Genomic DNA, 16,998 nt, shown 5'->3' on the forward strand with positions numbered 1-16,998 from the left:
CGCGAAATGGGTGCGCAGGGGGCGGGGGCGCGCGGGACGAGCGCGCGCGGGGCCGGGGTGCCCGCGCGCGGGGCGAGGAGGAGAGAGATGGGCGCGCAGGGGGCGGGGGCGCGCGGGACGAGCGCGCGCGGGGCCGGGGTGCCCGCGAGGGTGCGAGGGACGGGCGCGCGCGCGCGCGGCGAGGAGGCGCGAGATGGGCGCGCAGGTGGCGGGGGCGCGCGGGACGGGCGCGCGCGGGGCGGCGGGGGCGGGCGCGCTCACAGCACCATGGCCGGCAGGTGGTGCGCGGCGGCGGCGGCGGCGGCGGCGGCGGCGGCGAGCGCGGGCGCGTGCGCGTGCGGCGCGGGCAGCGCGGGCGAGTGCGCCTGCAGCGCGGCGCTGGGCGGCCGGTGGCGCGCGCTCTTCTGGTGGGCGCGCAGGCCGGCCAGCTGCGAGTAGGCGCTCTGGCACACCTGGCACTTGTAGGGGCGCTCGCCCGTGTGCAGGCGCACGTGGTTGCGCAGCGTGGACGACTGGCTGAAGCGGCGGTTGCAGAAGCGGCACACGAAGGGCTTGTCCAGCGTGTGGATGCGCATGTGCGAGCGCAGGTTGCTGCGGGAGTTGAAGCCGCGGTGGCAGATGACGCAGCGCATGCGGCCCGCCGTGCCCGCCGCCGAGTCCGCGGGGTGGAAGTCCTCTGGCGGGGGGACACAAAGGGCAGCCGCGTTAGAGCCCGCGCCGCGGCCACACCCCAAGCTCCTGGACCGGGGGTGGGGGGGGTACATTCGGAGCTGGACCCCACAGCCAGGTCAGGAGCGCTCCCTGGACTCAGGAAACCGCAACGTTCAGTGATGTGAAATGGGTACCACCACCACCAGGATATTCTCGAAGGTTCCCTGCCCTCCCCAGTAACTCGTCTACCCCCCCCCCCCACCGCCCGGCTCTGCACAGGGAGCTGCGCCCCCCTTTTCTGAACCCTGAGTGGGAGACGGTCACAGAGCCAGGCCACGAGCTCCCCCTACCGGAGAAACGGGAGACAAACTGGCGCTGCGGAGTCGCGGCTGGAAACCCTCTCCAAAAGCAGAGGGGTCACCCCATCTCGAGACTTGTATACGGAGGCCCCAGGTAGGGTCGTGCCGTGGAAAGGGTGAGCACAAGACTTGGCACCCGCTAGGTGGCCCCGTGGGGGCGGCTTCCGGGGAGCCCGGCAAGAAGGCAGGGCCGGAAGGAAGCACACAAGCCGCCTCAGCTCACCTTGCCTTTCCAGGTGGGTATAGCGGGGCACAGCCCCCGCCGGACGCCACGACCGGCTCCTTGCTGGAGGACCTGCCCCCCTCGCCACCACTGCCTGCCCCCAGCCTACTCCCACCCCTGCCTGGGCCGGGGAACACTCAGGGCTGCTAGAAACACAGGCGTGGCCAACCCGGGTTCCATCCTCAGCACCGTGCGTGGTCCCCTGAGCACTGTCAGGAGCGATCCCTGAGCATAGAGTCAGCAGCACCGAGTGTGGCCCAGAAATAAACACAAAAAGAAAGTTAAAGCTGCTCGATGGTGCTAGAGATTGAATTCTCGGGGGGCAAGGGGTGGGGGTCCCCGATCCTGGGCTCCCTGGGCCCCTCGTCATCCTGCAGCCACCTACCATGTTTGTTCTTCTTCTGCTCCTCCTCCAGCCCAGGCACGCCCGGGATCCCCAGGAAGGTGTTGTGTGAGTTCCCGTACCACACCAGCAGCTCCTGGTCCGGGGGGATCATCTACGGGAGAGGCCAGAGGTCAGGGGGCCCCGCCTCTCAGCCCTCAGGGTTCTGCCTCAGATACCCGTCCAGGTCGAAGTTGGGCAACCTCCACCAAACCAACACCCCAATCCTCCCTCTCCCCACTGCTGGCAAGGAGCACAGGGGGCAGGTGACAAAGCTCTGTCCCCTGCCAACACCCCGCCACACTCCCAGCTCTGCTGCTAGGAACCCAGCCAGCTCCAAATTGACACAGCCCCAGGCAGGGATGGAGTTAAAGTGGGAGGCACATACGGGGGGGGGGGGGGGGGTGCCCAGCCTGTGGACACAGCCTGATGCACAGCCTGTCGCCTGTCCCTCTGTCCCCAGCCACGGGGCGTATGACACACTCATGACAGAGACTAGCAAATGCTGCTGAAATTCGGGGCTGCATGGAACAGAGTCGGTGGCACTGTGTCCTGGACTGAGATGGCCCCATCAAGGGTGACCCAGCTCAGAGGTGAATCTGATCACCCCCCACACCCTGGGTCACCCTAAAGGGGCCCACCAGGCGCTCAGGGAGAGCCGCCTACACTCCCATGTGTGGGGCCCACAGTGCCCATCTGGTGGGGGCAAAGGAGAGGGGGCGCCCCCCGTGAGAGTGACGGCACAAAATCACACAGGATTCCATCGGGATGTCTCAAGGCCCCCAGAAGTGCCCCTGCCAGAAGGCCCTGCCCCTCTTTCTGGTTCTGGCTTGCAGGTCCCCACCTTCTAGAAGCTTCTGGTCTGCACCATTCAGCCATGTGGCACTGAGCCCCTGAGTCCTGCACAGCCCATAGCAGAACCCGACGGCCAAAGAAGCGTCAGAGTGCCCTGCAGCTGCCCCTCCTGACCCCACTGGGCTGGGCCAACCCTGCCCAATCCTCCTGAAGGCTCAGGGTCAGCGAGGGAGAAGCCAGGTCGGGAACCTGGCAAAGCCCAGGAGATGCTGGCCTGGTGGCCTGGTCAGGACGTGGAGAGAGGTTTGGTCGGACCCCTTAGGAAAAGGATGAAAAAGAGAGAAACCTATTTCTGAGTCCTCCTGTGTAAGTGGAGGTGCCAGGGTCAGGTCGCGGGGATTCCTTGCCTCCAGGGGAGGGTGTGGAGAGGCAGATCCCAAGGCAGCTCCACACCTGAGAGTTTGATTTAAAGTCCCTCGAGGGGCTGGAGCAATAGCACAGCAGATAGGGCGTTTGCCTTGCACGTGGCCAACCCAGGTTCGATTCCCAACATCCCAAAGTGTCCCCCAAGCACCGCCAGGAGTAATTCCTGAGTGCAGAACCAGGGGTAACCCCTGAGTATCACCAGGTGTGACCCAAAAAGCAAAATAATAATAACTTTAAAATAAATAAATAAATAAATAAATAAAAGTCCCTCCAGGGTCACTCAGGATACGAGATGCGTGCTGAAAGTAGACTATAGACCGAACACACTGGCTACGCAATACCTCTATTGCAAACTACAACACCCTAAAGGAAAGAGAGAGCAAAAGGGAATGCCCTGCCACAGAGGTGGGGTGGGGTGAGGAGGATGGGTGGGGGGGTGGGAGGGCTACTGGGATCATTGGTGGAGGAGAATGGGCACTGGTGGAGGGATGGGTACTCGATCACCGTATAACTGAAACCCAAGCATGAAAGTTTGTAAGTCTACAACTATACCTCATGGTGTTTCACTGATAAAATAAATAAATAAATAAATAAAAACATTAAAGAAAAAGAAGAAAGAAAATAAATGTCCCTCCAACAGGAACCCACCCCCGGCTTCAGTTCTCACACAAAGCCAGATATTACTCCAGCGACCACCTCATACCCCACTGTCCCCCGAATGTGCCCATTTCTTCAGGGACAGGACTGCAGGGTGGGCGCAGGCCCCAGAGCCGCGCATTGAGATGCACTCAGCTACACCGAGAGACCCCCCTCAGCCTCTCCCCACGTGCTTGTTGGGGTTCAGTGACCCATGTGGCCACACCCTCCTGCTCCCCCAGGTTAGCACAGGTCAGTGGGGTCCAGTGAGCATCACAGACCACCCACTGCTGTCGCTCCAAGTGTGGGAACCCCACCCCCTCCAGCAGCTTTTTCACTGCCAGTAATGTGACGGGTCCCAGGGCCTGTAAAAACCCTCGCAGTGACCGTAGCCGGGGTGAGGAGGATGCCGACGGATTGGCCCGAATTCTGAATCAAATTCCAGGCAGTGAGTGGGAAGACGGTTTCTCAGAGCCGGGGCAGTAACTGCACCCAAGAGCAAGTCGTTTATGGATGACCTGTTTTGAAACAGACGGAGATGAATTCCACTAATTTGAAGTAATGACCCCACTGAGGCAGACACACAGTCAGATCATGTGAATCCCGCGAGAGAGGCCTGAGCCCTTGTTGGCTCGTGGCGGCCCTGGGAGCCCTGGGGTGGCCAAAAAAACTAAATGCTGCTTTAGAGGCTGGCATGATGGTGCAGAAAAGCTTCCACTGCCTACACCATGCATCTGACGTTTTAAAAATAATAAGGCCTGGGGCCAGAGCTAACGTGCAGCGGGCGGGGCTCTCACCTTGCACACGGCCCACCCAGGCTTGTTCTCTCGACACCTCCCAGAGTCCCCCGAGCCCTGCCAGAAGTGATTCCAGAGCACAGAGCCAGGAATAAGCCCTGAGCACCACCAGCGTGTCCAAAAGACCAATAAATAAAGAACAAGGGGCCAGAGACTGGGGAGGGCATCGGCCTGGCACACGGCTGGGTTCAGCCCCCAGCAGCCTCTGGAGTCTCCTGAGCCCTCCAGGACTGATCCCTGAGCACAGAGCCAGGAGTCAGCGCTGAGTACAGTTGGGTGGGGCACACAAAACAAAACAGACAAACAGCAGCAACAACAGCAACAAACCAAGCAGGGCCAGAGATACAGTGTGAGGGTTTGATTTCTGGCATCACATACGGTCCCCCAAGCACTGCCAAGATTAAGCCCTGATGGGAAGCTAGGAGTAAGTCCTGAGCACTCCCAGGTGCATCCCCATACCAAAATAATAATAATAATTTCTAATTAAAAATTTGTGTTTGCTTTTATACCCAAATTTTTTGTGTGTGAAATAAATAGATTTTATTTGGAGGGTTTAAGGTGTGGAGGGGGGAGAGAGAGAAAGAGGGGAAATCACTCAAGAGAAAACACAGGCTTCTCCCAGGGCAGAGAGAGCCCCTACACACATCCCAGCATTAGACACGAAAGCATGAAAGTACACATCTCAAGAAGGGAGATGCGGGCGACACATGTGCTCGGGCATCACCCTCTGAACTCTCTCTCTCTGACCCCCAGGTTTTAACATTTTTGTTGTTGTCTTTGGGTCACACCCAGCAATGCTCAGGGGTTTCTCCTGGCTCTGCATCAGGAATTATTCCCAGCGGTGCCCAGGGGACCACATGGGATACCGGGGACCGAACCTGGGTCAGCTGTCTGCAAGACAAATGCCCTCCCTATTGAACTCTCGCTCCAGCCCCCAAATCAAGACATTTTTAAAGAAAGTCTATCGGGACCCAATCCCACTGGAATTGAAATAGAGAAGGGTGGGGAGAAGCCAGTGGCCCTGGGGACAGCTGCATCTACAGAGGCCCAGAACTTGGGTCTCTCAAAGGAGAGGAGAGACCCCCTTCAGAGTTCTGAGAAGCCAGCAGCTGCCCTTGCAGACCTGTTCTGGGGGTCCCTCCCGCCACTCCCCGGAAGGAACCCCAGGGAATGACAGCCTTTTCCTAAGATTTTGACACTACTGTCCAGTGGTTTCCGGCTCCCACCAGCTGACCCCTAAAAGCAAGTGGCTGCTGACCCCGGGCCCTCTACAATACGATCTCCTTAGGGTCTACGCTGCAGCTGGCTCAGGTCTCTGTTCCAGACTCAGAGAACTGGGCAAGCTCCGGCTCTTCCTCAGGCAGCAGGAACCAGCTCAGGACATACTGTGAATGGCCAAGCAGCCTGCAGCCCACCCCAAAACCCACATCCTGTGTCCCCAAGGCCAGGACTGGGGAAGGGGGATATCCACCCCGAGCCTTCCTGGATAACGACGAGCGCTCAACTGGCACTTCTGAACCCGGCCTCCAGGCTAGAAGTTTGCCTCGGCCTCATTCCTGGTTTTTTCAAAGTATTGGGGTCCAGGGTTTGTTTCCCTAATAGAAACTCCCGGCACACGATGGAACAGGCTCCCCTGAGACTCCGGGGCCCTCCCCAGCCCGGCGGGGCAGAAGCCAGAGCGGAGAAGGAGTCCGCGTCATCTGGACGAGTATCAATTGCCACTGTAGCTCAGTTGTCCTGACACACCAATTAATAGAGACTCAGCAAACAGGGAGGCCCCAGGGCGCAGGGATCAGCCTCCCACCAGCAACCTGACCCTGCGCTCTGTCCGGCAGTCGGGACGGTACCCAGGGCACCGGCTGCTGCGTGTCTGTGGCGCCGGCGCCGAGGCGCTCTGCCCAGGCTGCGTCATCACTGAGGCCGATCCTTAACCAAAACACCCCCCCCCCCACCTCCCGGGCCTTGCCCAGCCAAGAAAAGCAAATATGACGAAGGGATACCAGGAAAACAAAATCTCAATGGCCCCCAAAGAGGGAAAGAAACAGAAAGAAAAAAACCCAGACTTCAGGGCACGGTGATTTGTGGGCACAAGGAAAAGGAAAAAAGGAAAGTTGCTAAATCCTCTTTTTTTTTTTCTTTTTGAGTCGCACCCGGCGATGCACAGGGGTTACTCCTGGCTCTGCACTCAGGATTCACTCCTGGCAGTGCTTGGGGGACCATATGGGATGCAGGGAATCGACCCCACAAGGCAAACGCCCTCCCTGCTGTGCTATCGCTCCAGCCCCGGAAAGTTGCTAAATACTAAACCGGAGCTGAGAGCTAGTCCAGGCTTAAGGTGCTTGTGGGCAGCAGACCAGGGTTCCATCCCTCGCACCCTCTGAGCCCACCAGGAATGATCCCTGAGCACAAAGCCAGCAGGAAGCCCTGAGCACTGCTAGATGTGGCCCCAAACCGAATAAAAACACGGTGGGAGGGGAGGAATCCTAAACTCCTAGCCCCTTCCTGCAGAAAGCTCTTATGATTCACCAGCTGGCATCCGCTCATCTTAGCTGGGCACTTTATAGAAATATCCTTCAGGGACCTGGATTTAGAGTCCATTTTTCTGGGAGAGGCGGGTGGCGGGTAAGTCTTTTTATTTTTTAATTTATTTTTATTTTAGTTATCAGATGCAGATCTATTTCTTCCTTGAAATGGATGGATTGATTGTTATGGGGCGTTGGGGATAGAACCAGGGCATCCTTGCCCACACAAAGCGCTCTCCCTCCTCCTGAACACCTCCCTACCACTGTGAGCCTCTGCCCCGGTTGCCACGGACCCCATGTGGGCATGTGTTCAGGCTGGAGGGGGTCGAGGTGTGACTGTGGGAAGGAGAGAGCCGAAACCTGCTGAGGGAGCGAAGACATTTCTTCCCCTTCCAGGGCACGGAGAGACAGCAGTTACGAAACAGAAAGAACTGGGGGGGGGGGGGGGGGACAAACAACAAAGACCAGGGGCCAGAGAGATGGGACCGCAGCTAAGACAGCCGCCTTGCACATGGTTGGCCCAGGTTTGATCGCTTGTGGCCTCCTGAGCCCTACCAGAAGCGATGATCCCTGAGTGCAGAGCCAGGAGGAAGCCCTGAGCACAGCTGGGTGTGGCCCACAACAAAACAAAGCAACACAAACCAAAAAGAGAGGAGGAGGAGGAGGAGGAGGAGGAGGAGGAGGAGGAGGAGGAGGAGGAGGAGGAGGAGGAGGAGGAGGAGGAGGAGGAGGAGGAGGAGGAGGAGGAGGAGGAGGAGGAGGAGGAGGAGGAGGAGGAGGAGGAGGAGGAGGAGCTCCTTAAGGGGCCCCTGGCTTGGTACTCTGGTACTCTCCCCCAATCCCCGCCCCTGGAAGCGGGTCACAGTGTGAGAGTGTGTTCAGTGTCACGGAGAGTTTGTGCTCAGACCCTCAGATGCTGCTGAGGAGGACTCCATAGATGAGCTGAGGCCTGGCGCCTCCCAGCACAGGAGCTGTGCTGTGGACCCTTTTCCTCACCCTCCTGCTATCAGCTGAAGTTCCCGACCAAAAGGTTTTCTCCATCTTTCTCCATCTGCTCGACTCCAATCCCTCCCCGGAGACGTGCTCAACCGCCGTCCCGCTGGGCCTGCGTTTCTGCATAAATGTCACTAATGCTCCTCTGTCTGCCACCTTCTTGTGGTGCCCGGGGCAGAACCGGGCCTGGGGGTCCCATGGTGGTGCAGCGGGAATCAGGCCTCTGTGTTCTTTTGACAAACGTGTATCAGTGTGCCTGTGTGCATAGGAGCACTTGTGTGCATGCATATGTGTGTGCTGGTGTGCACATAGGTGTGCTTGTGTGTCACCTGTGTGTCTGCATGCATGCACGTGTGCATGTGTAGACCTCTGTGTGAGAGTGTGTGCCTTTGATGTGTGTGCTTGTGTACCTGTGTGCATATATGAGTCTGTGTGCCTGTGTCCATGTATGTGTTTGGGTGCCTGTGGCTTACGTGCATGTGTGCCTGGGCGTTCGTGGTTGTGTCTTTCCTTATGTGGCTTTTTGGGACACATCCACCATGTTCAGGGGTCACTCTTGGCTCTGCATTCAGGAATTACTCCGGAGGGACTTGGGGCACCATCTGGGATGCTGGGGATTGAATCCGGGTCAGTGTGAAAGGCAAAGGCCCTCCCCTCTGTACGATCTCCCCGACTCTACTTGCATGGCTTTGTGTGTGCCTTGTGTGCCTACGTGTGTGTGACCATCTGGCTGTACATCTGTGTATATGCCCCTGTGCGACGCGTGCATGTGCCTGGATACATATATATTGCAGGTCTGTGTACACAGCATGTGTCTGTATGCATGCATGCCCCATGCCTGTATACACAACGTATGCTTTGTGTATGCACACATGTGGTGCATTGTGTGCCTATGCAGTGTGCCAGGGCAGGGCAGGCAGTGGTGTGTGCGTGTTAGTGGAGAAGTGTCAGGCTGAGAAGCCGAGGGAGGGTGTGAACTGGGACAGTTAAACTGTCACGGAGAGGACTTACTCCCGGAGCAGCAGTCACGGCGAGCTCTGTTTCGGCTGGGGTCACCTTCGAGCTGCCCTCCCGCCCATGCCTGTCCCACCTCGCTGAAACCACACTCACGCCTTTTTGTCTGGTCACCTTAGTACCCGCTCAGCCACCGGCACTGGCTGAGGGAATCCTGGGCCCTGGTTATTTGGGGACACTTTGACCCTGGTTCTAGAATCTTCCCTCTCAGAGGCCCTCAGGCCTTAGAAAGACTTGGCCAGGGGGAGAACAGAGTATAGGAAGGGCGTTCTCGAGCCTAGGGTGGGGGCTCATCAGGTCCCCCAAATCTCCAGACTCATCCCCAACCCCAGAGACACGTTATTGCCCCTACAGAGGGGCAGAAGCTTAAGGTCCAGAAAAGTGGGGGCAGCCTCCACACTCGGCACTTGCCCCCAACCTGCCAGAGGGAGTTGGGGACCACAGTCCAGGCCAGGTGCTAAGCAAATATCCCTCTGCTGGACACTGTCCAGGTCCCTCCCCCGCCCTGTCCCCAGCCAGAACTCGGCCAGTGATTGCACTCAGCCCCGGTCCCGGCTTCCGGCCAGCCCTTTCCCATCCGCCCAGGGACTTCCATAGTGGACACTCCTTTGTCCTCCCCTGCACCTCCCATGATCCAGCCTGCTGAGCCCCCGCCCTGCAGTTCACCGTCTGCTCACTCCCCTCCCCCGAGCACCCCACTCCTGACTGCTGCCCGCTTGGGTAGGACCTCCCGGCCCAGCCTGGACTAAACGCATACACCCAATAGCCAGGGGACGCAGGATGCCCAGAGCAACCAGAGGCAGGAAGGTGATGCCCCACAGGCCCTGAGGGTCCCCCAAGGCACCAGGGCTCTCTGGCCCACAGCAGACAGAGCCGCCTCTCAACTCTCTGGAGACCAACATCCTCCCCAGGACGCTCTCAGCAGAATCGGGGTCTCACGGCCACCCTCACCGTGGCATCTGTTCCCCGGGGCCATGCCCCTCCACCCGCCGCGGCCCCAGGCAGGACCCTGCGCCCAGCACACACACCCACCTCGATGGCCTTGTAGAAGATGCTGGTGCCAATCTGGACCACCTCGAGGTTCTGCTCCTGCTCGTTGCGGGCGCACTTGATGTAGGTCATCCAGCTGCGGTGGTCCTCCTGGCTGGCATCGATAAAGTAGCGCACGGTCCCGTCTTCATTGAACACCTGGATGCAGGGCATGGGCCGCGTAAGCAGGGCAGGGGGACTTGTCCCCTCAGCCCCTCACAATCACACTCTCTCCTTCCACCAGCCGCCCTAGGGGGAGGAGCACGGCTCTTCTCCCCTCCATTTCCAGGACCCAAGGGGACCCATGGCTGGGTGGGGGCAGGAGCACCCACATAAGGCCCCCCCAGGCCCCTGATGCCACCTTTCCCCACCCCCAGGAGAAGGTGCCTGCTGCTGACCAGACAGACTGGCGCCCATGATCTCCCACAGGATGCAAAGTGCTCCCGGGAGCACGATGGCCTCAGAAGAGGATGCTGCGGGGGGGGGGGGGGGGGCGGGGTCGAATCTGGGTCAGTGTGAAAGGCAGGGGGTTCGGCCGTGATCCTCTGCCAGATGTCTTGGTGGGAGCCGCCAAGGGGATCCAGGGGGACTGGAGAGACAGAACAGCAGGGATGGCACCTGCCCTGCGCGTGGCTGACCTGGGTTGGACCCCTGGCATCACACAGGACCCGGAGCGCCCCTCCGGAGTGATCCCTGAGCACAGAGCCAGGAGGAAGTCCTGAGCACTGATGGGTGTGGCCCCCAAAGAAAACAAAACAAAACAAAATCCTCAGAGATCAAATTGGTCCCCACATCCAACCCTGGTCACTGCTGGAGAAGGCAGAGGCTTCGCCCAGCCTGGGACAGGTGAGTCCAGTCCCCAGGGCTCCGGGGGTAAGGGGGGCTCTGACTCTCCACCTCAGGTGGCTGTGATCAGCTGCAGGCTTTGTCTCTGGTGTGTGTGTTTGTTGGGTGTGTATGCCAGGTGAGGGCTGCAGTGGAGGTGTGGGGGTGGGACAAGGTTCCGGGAAGGGGTGCACCAGCCTAGCTCAGCAGGGGGAGCCCCACAGGGAAGGGTCTGGGGATGACCCTGCTGCACTGGCAGTGTTGGGGGGACCAGCTTTCCTGCGTGTAATGTGGGCACATAGCTCCGGGTCCACTGCGTGGCCAGTGCCTCCCCGCTCCTTTTAAAATTGTATTATTTTGTTTGCTTTGAGGCCACAGCTAGCGGTGCTCAGGCCTTACTCCTGGCTCTGCTCTTAGGGATCACTCCTGGCAGTGCTCAGGGGACCACATGGGATGCTGAGGATCAAACCCGGGTGGGCCGCATGCAAGGCAAGGGCCTTCCCGCTGTGCTCTCGCTGCGGCCCTCCACCCTGCTCATTACAGCGACGGTGGACTGGGCTAAGGAGCGCACCCCACAGGCAGCTTCCTTCCAGCTTCAACGGCTCCAGCGCCCTGGTTAGTCTCCTGGGCAGACTCATAGAAGGGAAGACAGGAGGCTGAGGAGACCCCTGGGCAGTGCAGGGGTGGGGTGTGCAGGGGAGGACAAGGCTACTGTGGATATCTGTGCTCCTTAATGAGATGGGGGCTACCGCCAGGCTGTTCATGAGAAGGGGACCGCGGTGTTCTGGAGCTGGCCAGGGCATTAACCTTCAGAATTCCCCCCCCCACCCAGTTCCAGCGCCCCATGGTTGTCTGGGTCCCCTTGTACCTCCCACATTAGGTTGTTATTCTTGCAGATGTCCACGTGCTCCGGGGCGATTACTCGGCCGGTGAAGGGGCCCATCTCCGTGCCCGCCTTGATCCAGGTCTTGGAGAAGATGCCCAGGCCCTCTCCGGGGATGGAGCTCTGTGCGATGACCACCTCGGTGGGCAGTACCAGGCTGGAGAGTTTCTGCACCTCTGGAGGGGAGCAGGGGGCTGGGTCAGACCTGGCGTCCTCAGCGCCTCGACAATGGCCCCTACCTTCCCTCCTGGAAGGGTTTCAGGACAGCCAGGACAGCCGAGTCCCCGCAGGGCATGGTTTTCGAAATCGGTAAACTGAGGCCAGCTCCGTGAGGAGGAGCTGATGGTCCACGCGGCCGTGGGAAGATTTCGGTGCTCCTTGCGCGGCTGGGGCCGTGGTCCGAGGCGCTGGGGGCTCCAAACGGCTACCCTTCTGTGAGTTCCCCAGAACCCCCACCCAGAACCCCCACCCAGAAAGGGCCAGGGAGGATGCGCCGCCAGGGACGGAAGTGTCGGGAAAAGCCATGGCGGGTTCGACAGGACTCGGGCGGCGGCGGAGAGCCCGCACGCAACTCCTCTGCGCCCAGGATCGGATCCGGTGCGGTGCCGGGCAGAGCCAGAGAGCCCTGACCCTGGCGAGCCCTCCAGGGGCCTCGTCGGCAGAAGAAGAGTCGCTGCAGTTCCCTTGAGCAACTCCCCGGGTCCCCCTGCCCCCTAAGGGAGCGGCACAGGGGGCGACGGGGCGGCCCCCCATGTCTTACAAGGTTCCCCTCTAAGCTACCTGGGAAAAGAGCGCGCTGGAAGCGGGGTTAAACGGTGCCCACGGCGCCGCGGCCGGCGATTTGTCACGCTGTTAACGTGATCTTATTCACTGCGCCCCATTCGAAAGCAATGGTTAATTCTAAATTCATTAGCCCGGGAAGAATGCTGTAGCAGTAAATCGTAGCTCAATGCGGAGGGGACTTGTTTAAAAGGGGCCGAGGAATTCCCCTCACAAAAAGCGGGGATCAGATGGTCGACACAGCGTGAATGGAAGTGGATTCAGCGTTCACGGTGAATTAGGAGAGGAACAGAGATCGCGGGGCGGGGGGCGCCGGCGCCGGGCAGAGATGCCAGCGCCCGCGAGAGATATTGTTCGCCGGCTGATGAATGAGGAGCGAGCACTTGAGACATCGCAGAGAAAAGAAACTTTCCTCGCCCCCAGGCTCGCTCCACCGCCTTTTCTCGCCGCCCGCCCTCCGCCCCTTCCCCGGCCCCCCGCTGCCTTTTAAAGTTCTCGCTTTAAGTGGGAACTTTCGCGGGTCAAGCCCAAGTTAACTAAATGAATTTAAAACCCGTTCTCTTTCAGTCAACTGCTATTACACGCCTATAAGGCAGTGAGCGCCCAGAACCCGTCGTCTCGCGGCAGCGAGGGGCGGGCCAGGGAACGCGGGGGGCGGCGGGCGGGCTGCCGGGAGCCGGGATCCCCGCTCCCGCTCCTGCTCCTCTCCTCCTCCTCTTCCTCCTCCTCCTCCTCCTCCTCCTCCTCCTCTCCACCTCCGTGATCCCCGCTCCTCTTTTTGCGGGGGAGCGGCGCGCGCGGGGGCCTGCGGGGCGCGCGGGGCCGTTTCCCGTCCGCCGTCCGCCGTCCGCCGGTTCTGGTCGCTCTTCCCGGCTCGGGCCGGCGCGGACGCGGAGGCCCCGCGGAGCCTCCGCGAGGCCCGGGTGGGCGCGGCCGTCGCGACCCCCCGCGCTCTCCTCCGCAGCCTCGCGCGCACCGCGGACTCGGGGCGGGCCGCCCGGCGGCGGGGACGCGCCCAGCTTCGACGGCGCGACCACTCACCGCCCGAGAAGGACTGCGCCAGGACCTCGGCCGTGAAGGCGGTCTTGGGGCTGGCGTGGTGACTCTTGTCTTCAAAGAGCTGCTCGCCCAGCACGTTGCGCCAGCGGCCGTACAGAAAGCTGTGCAGGATGTCGGACGTGATGACCTCGGCCAGCGCCAGCCCCGGCGCCTTCAGCCCTGTCTTGAGCACCAGGGCCTCCGCCGGGAGCACGGAGCCCATCATGGGCGGCCCGGGGGGCTCGCCGGCGCCGGGCGGTTCGGGAAGGGCCGGGGGGCCGCGCCTTCGCGGGGTGATGCGGGGTGCGCGGGCAGCGGCGCCGCGAGCCGAGGGCTGTGGCAGTCGCGGAGCGGGCGGCGACCAGGACAGGGACGCAGGAGGGAGAGGGAAGAGAGGGGGTGGCAGGGAGGAAGGTGAAGAGGGGGAGCAAGGCAGAGCGCAGAGAGAGAGAGAGAGAGAGAGAGAGAGAGAGAGAGAGAGAGAGAGAGAGAGAGAGGCAGGAATCAGCCGCGAAGGCAGAGGCGGCGCCGAGGGCTGCAGACAGGGGTGGAGGCGGAGGCGGGTGCGGGGCGGGGGATGCGGGCGGGCGGGCGGGAGGCGGGCGGCTGCGGAGACGCGGCGGCGCTCGGACGCGCGCTCGCCTCTCGCACACCCGGCCCGGACCGTCTCCCCCTTGGCAAAATCTCAGCGCCTTTATAGGAGCCGCAGCGACCCTCCTAATTGGTTATTAATGACCCCCTGACGTCCGACGACAGACTTGGAGTACCCGGCCGGGCTCGAGGCGGCTCCGCGGCGAGAGCGCAGAGGGCGGGGGCGCGGGGGGCACTCGGCACCGTCGTCCTTCCCCCCCCACCCCCGCCCATCGCTGCCCTACCTCCCCCCTCCTCGTCCTCCTCCTCTCTCCGTGGGAAGCGCCGGACAGGGAGGGGGGGATTCAGCCCGCAGCGAGGAGAGGAGGGAGGCGGGCCAGGAAGGGGGGTGGGAGAGAGCTTCGTTGGGGCTCCCAGGACCCCACCGGGTAATTGGGGGACGCCAGGTCTCGACCCCCCGGGGGCCGCGCCCCACCCACCGACTCAGGTTGGTTTTGCGCTTCCCAGCCCTTCAGGCCTTCGCCCCCTTCCCCTCCGCTCGCGGGGCCTTCGGGTGGGGCCTGGTTCCAGAGTTTCTGGGCGCTCCGAACCCCCACATTGAGAGAGCCGCCCCTCGAAGGATCCGCGCCCGGGATGCGGGCAGCGCTGGTCTCCTGGCGGCCTGCGCAGCGGCGCCCGCGTTTCGTCTCACACGGGCCCGGGTGCCTCCGTCCGGATCTCCGAGGCGGCCGAGCGCAAGTCGCATCCGGCGCCGCGCGCTGCGGGGCTGAGCCCGGGGGAGACGCCGGGCCGCCCCGCGGTGTGCTCGAGGCACTCTCCCGCACGCGGAAACTCTCTCTCGATAGCAGCTTTTCTGCCTGATTCGGGGGTTATCTAAAAGGACCCCCCACCTTCGCGAGTGGAGCAGCCGCAGCTGGAAGCGAACCCCGCTGAACGGGCTGGCGAGGTTCGAACCTCCGCTCTCGGCCCCTTCGCGAGGCAGGACCCGGAGCCGGCGGTAACTCCTCCGCCTGCTTCTCAGCGCTTCCTTTCTCTCCGGTCTCCCCCCACCCTTTCTTCCCTACCCTCCCGAGCTGCCCCTCCCTCCCGCACCCCCTCCCAGGCACCCAGAGCCACTCCAAACGCCTTTTGCAGAGAAAAGAGCCGAGTCTGGGCGGCCGCCTCCCCCCTCCCCACCCCCTTCCTGCAGGCACTGCGGCCTCAAGCCCCGACGGGAAAAGGGCCACAGGCTTCCCTCTCCCACCTGCCCCAACGTTTCAGATTTCGAACACGCAGCTGGGCTTTCTGGACCCTGGGGCATGCGCTGGGCTCCAAGGGGCTCTTTGGAAAAAGCCCTCCAGGCCCCTCCTGGGCACTCCAAGACTTGGGGGTGGGGAGCAGAAACCCCAGTCTCCCTCCCGCAGGAGTCTCAGTCCTCACAGTCCCCAGACCTGTGACTCCCGTCTTGGGGGTCAGCCTGGTGGCCCAGGTGCGCCTCTGCTCAGCTCAGCGAGTGGGGGAGGCTAAGCCGGGCAGTGAGCGCAGGCATGCAGCCTGAGCCGAGAGAAGGTGGCCCGGGTGGCAGCGCCAGCAGAGGGCGGCGCTGGGAGGAGCCGAGCGCGGGATGCTCAGGGCCCTCCGCTCCTTCCAGGGGTCCAGAGCGGACCCCAGGCTGAGCAGGGCTGGAGACTGGCCGCTTCCTCCCAGAAGCTGGGAGCGGAGCGCGGCCGGCATCCAGGGGGTTGTGTGTGGGTAGGGAGGTCACCGGCACCAGCTGCCTAAACGGGCAATCCCCAGGAGCTTCTCAGAAGACTGGGGGTGGGGAACGCGCCTTGGGGGCCATGGCGAGCTCATTCCTGCACCCACAGTCTCCCAATGCCTCTAGGAGAGCAAAGAGGGCCCTTGGCTTCTCCGGGCCTGGTGCTCCCGTTTTCCCACGCTCATCTTTTGGATCACTTTCCTCCATAGCGGGGTCACGGGGCCAATCCCCACCCCCCTTCCCGAGAAAAGTTCCCGCTGTTTCTAGGTCCCAGACTTGGGGTCAGAAGTTGGAAACACTTGGGCTGCGTCGATTGCTTTCCCAGGAGCCCAAACCCCAGGGAGAAATGTTGAGCGCAGGAAACGGGGAGCAGAGGGATGTCCCCGAGTCGGGGTCCGATGGAATTGGGGTCCGATGGAATCGGTGGTCCGAGAGAATCAGCAGCCACCCTGCTCCTGCTTCTCCCTGAAGAAGGGCGAGACGCGTGCAATCGGGGCGTCCCCCCGGCCGGCGGTCCCGGGGCCGAGTGTGCCCCGCGCCCCCTCCCCAGACCGGCCCGGCCCGGCTCGCAGGCGCCGCCCCTCTCGCGCCCGCGGGCCCCGGCTCTGCGATCTCTTTAATATTCATGGGCGTTAATAGAGAGGCCCCCAGTATATCGGCCCATTGTGGGCGGCTGGTAGGGCTTGAATAGGCCCCGGTCCCCTTTCTTCGGCGCGGGTTCCCGAGGGGCCGGGCCAGGAGTGAATGGCCCCGCTTCCCGCCCGCGCCCCCTCCCCCCCGCCGGGGACAACATCTTTATCCCCGCCGCGGCCGCCGCCGCCCGGGCCCCATTCACGCCGCCGGGGCTCCGGGCGGAACGAATCAATCGGCCGCGGCTCCTCGGAGGTCACCGTCCTCCTGCTCCCCGAGCCCACGGGAGAGACACGGGGGGCGCGGGGCCGGGCAGGTGAGCGGGTGCGCGGGGCCGCCGTTGTTCGCAAACCGTCTACTTGTTGCCCGGCTTCTGGCGGAGCGCGGCGGAACGGGGGTTCCCGGCCGCACCCGCTCTCCTGTCTTTCCTCCCCGCGCGCCCCGGCGCCCTGGGCTGCCGCACCCTCGGGCAACCGCGTGGCGGGGAGGGCAGCCAGGACTCCCCCAGGCCCCGCGGTCCCTTCCGCAGGGCGCGTTCGTTCCTCACTCTCGCCGCGCTTAGATCCGCCCGGATCCCGAGAGCCCGCGGGCAGCCGTGGAGCGCTCGCCAGCGACACGGGATTCGGGGCTCCGGCCCGGTTGGAGGCGATGGGGGCCGCGGGTAGCTCAGGCCGTCCTGGGAGCAC

The 16,998-nt window shown here is 62.4% G+C and overlaps 1 protein-coding gene across 1 annotated transcript; it reads right to left on the reverse strand.

Moving 5' to 3' along the window:
* Positions 1-257: 257 nt before the first annotated feature.
* Positions 258-13,587, reverse strand: PRDM12 (PR/SET domain 12). The gene is made up of 5 exons (XM_056108931.1): positions 13,357-13,587; positions 11,521-11,711; positions 9,831-9,986; positions 1,619-1,730; positions 258-676 (listed from the first exon to the last, which is right to left on the reverse strand). Exons 1-5 carry the CDS (start codon positions 13,577-13,579, stop codon positions 258-260), a joined length of 1,101 nt encoding a protein of 366 aa, XP_055964906.1. The 5' UTR covers positions 13,580-13,587.
* Between the last annotated feature and the right edge of the window lie 3,411 nt (positions 13,588-16,998).

This window comes from Sorex fumeus, unplaced genomic scaffold (genome assembly GCF_029834395.1).
Source record: "Sorex fumeus unplaced genomic scaffold, SorFum_2.1 ptg000233l, whole genome shotgun sequence".
Lineage (NCBI taxonomy): Eukaryota > Metazoa > Chordata > Mammalia > Eulipotyphla > Soricidae > Sorex > Sorex fumeus.

Bases quoted from the DNA above. Each gene is read 5' to 3' on its own strand.
- PRDM12 (XM_056108931.1), bottom strand. From the start codon at position 13,579: ATGATGGGCTCCGTGCTCCCGGCGGAGGCCCTGGTGCTCAAGACAGGG. The intron at 11,712-13,356 runs GTGAGTGGTCGC...GCTCCCCTCCAG, and splicing joins GGCGCAGTCCTTCTCGGGCG to AGGTGCAGAAACTCTCCAGC. The intron at 9,987-11,520 runs GTACAAGGGGAC...CCCTGCATCCAG, and splicing joins ATAACAACCTAATGTGGGAG to GTGTTCAATGAAGACGGGAC.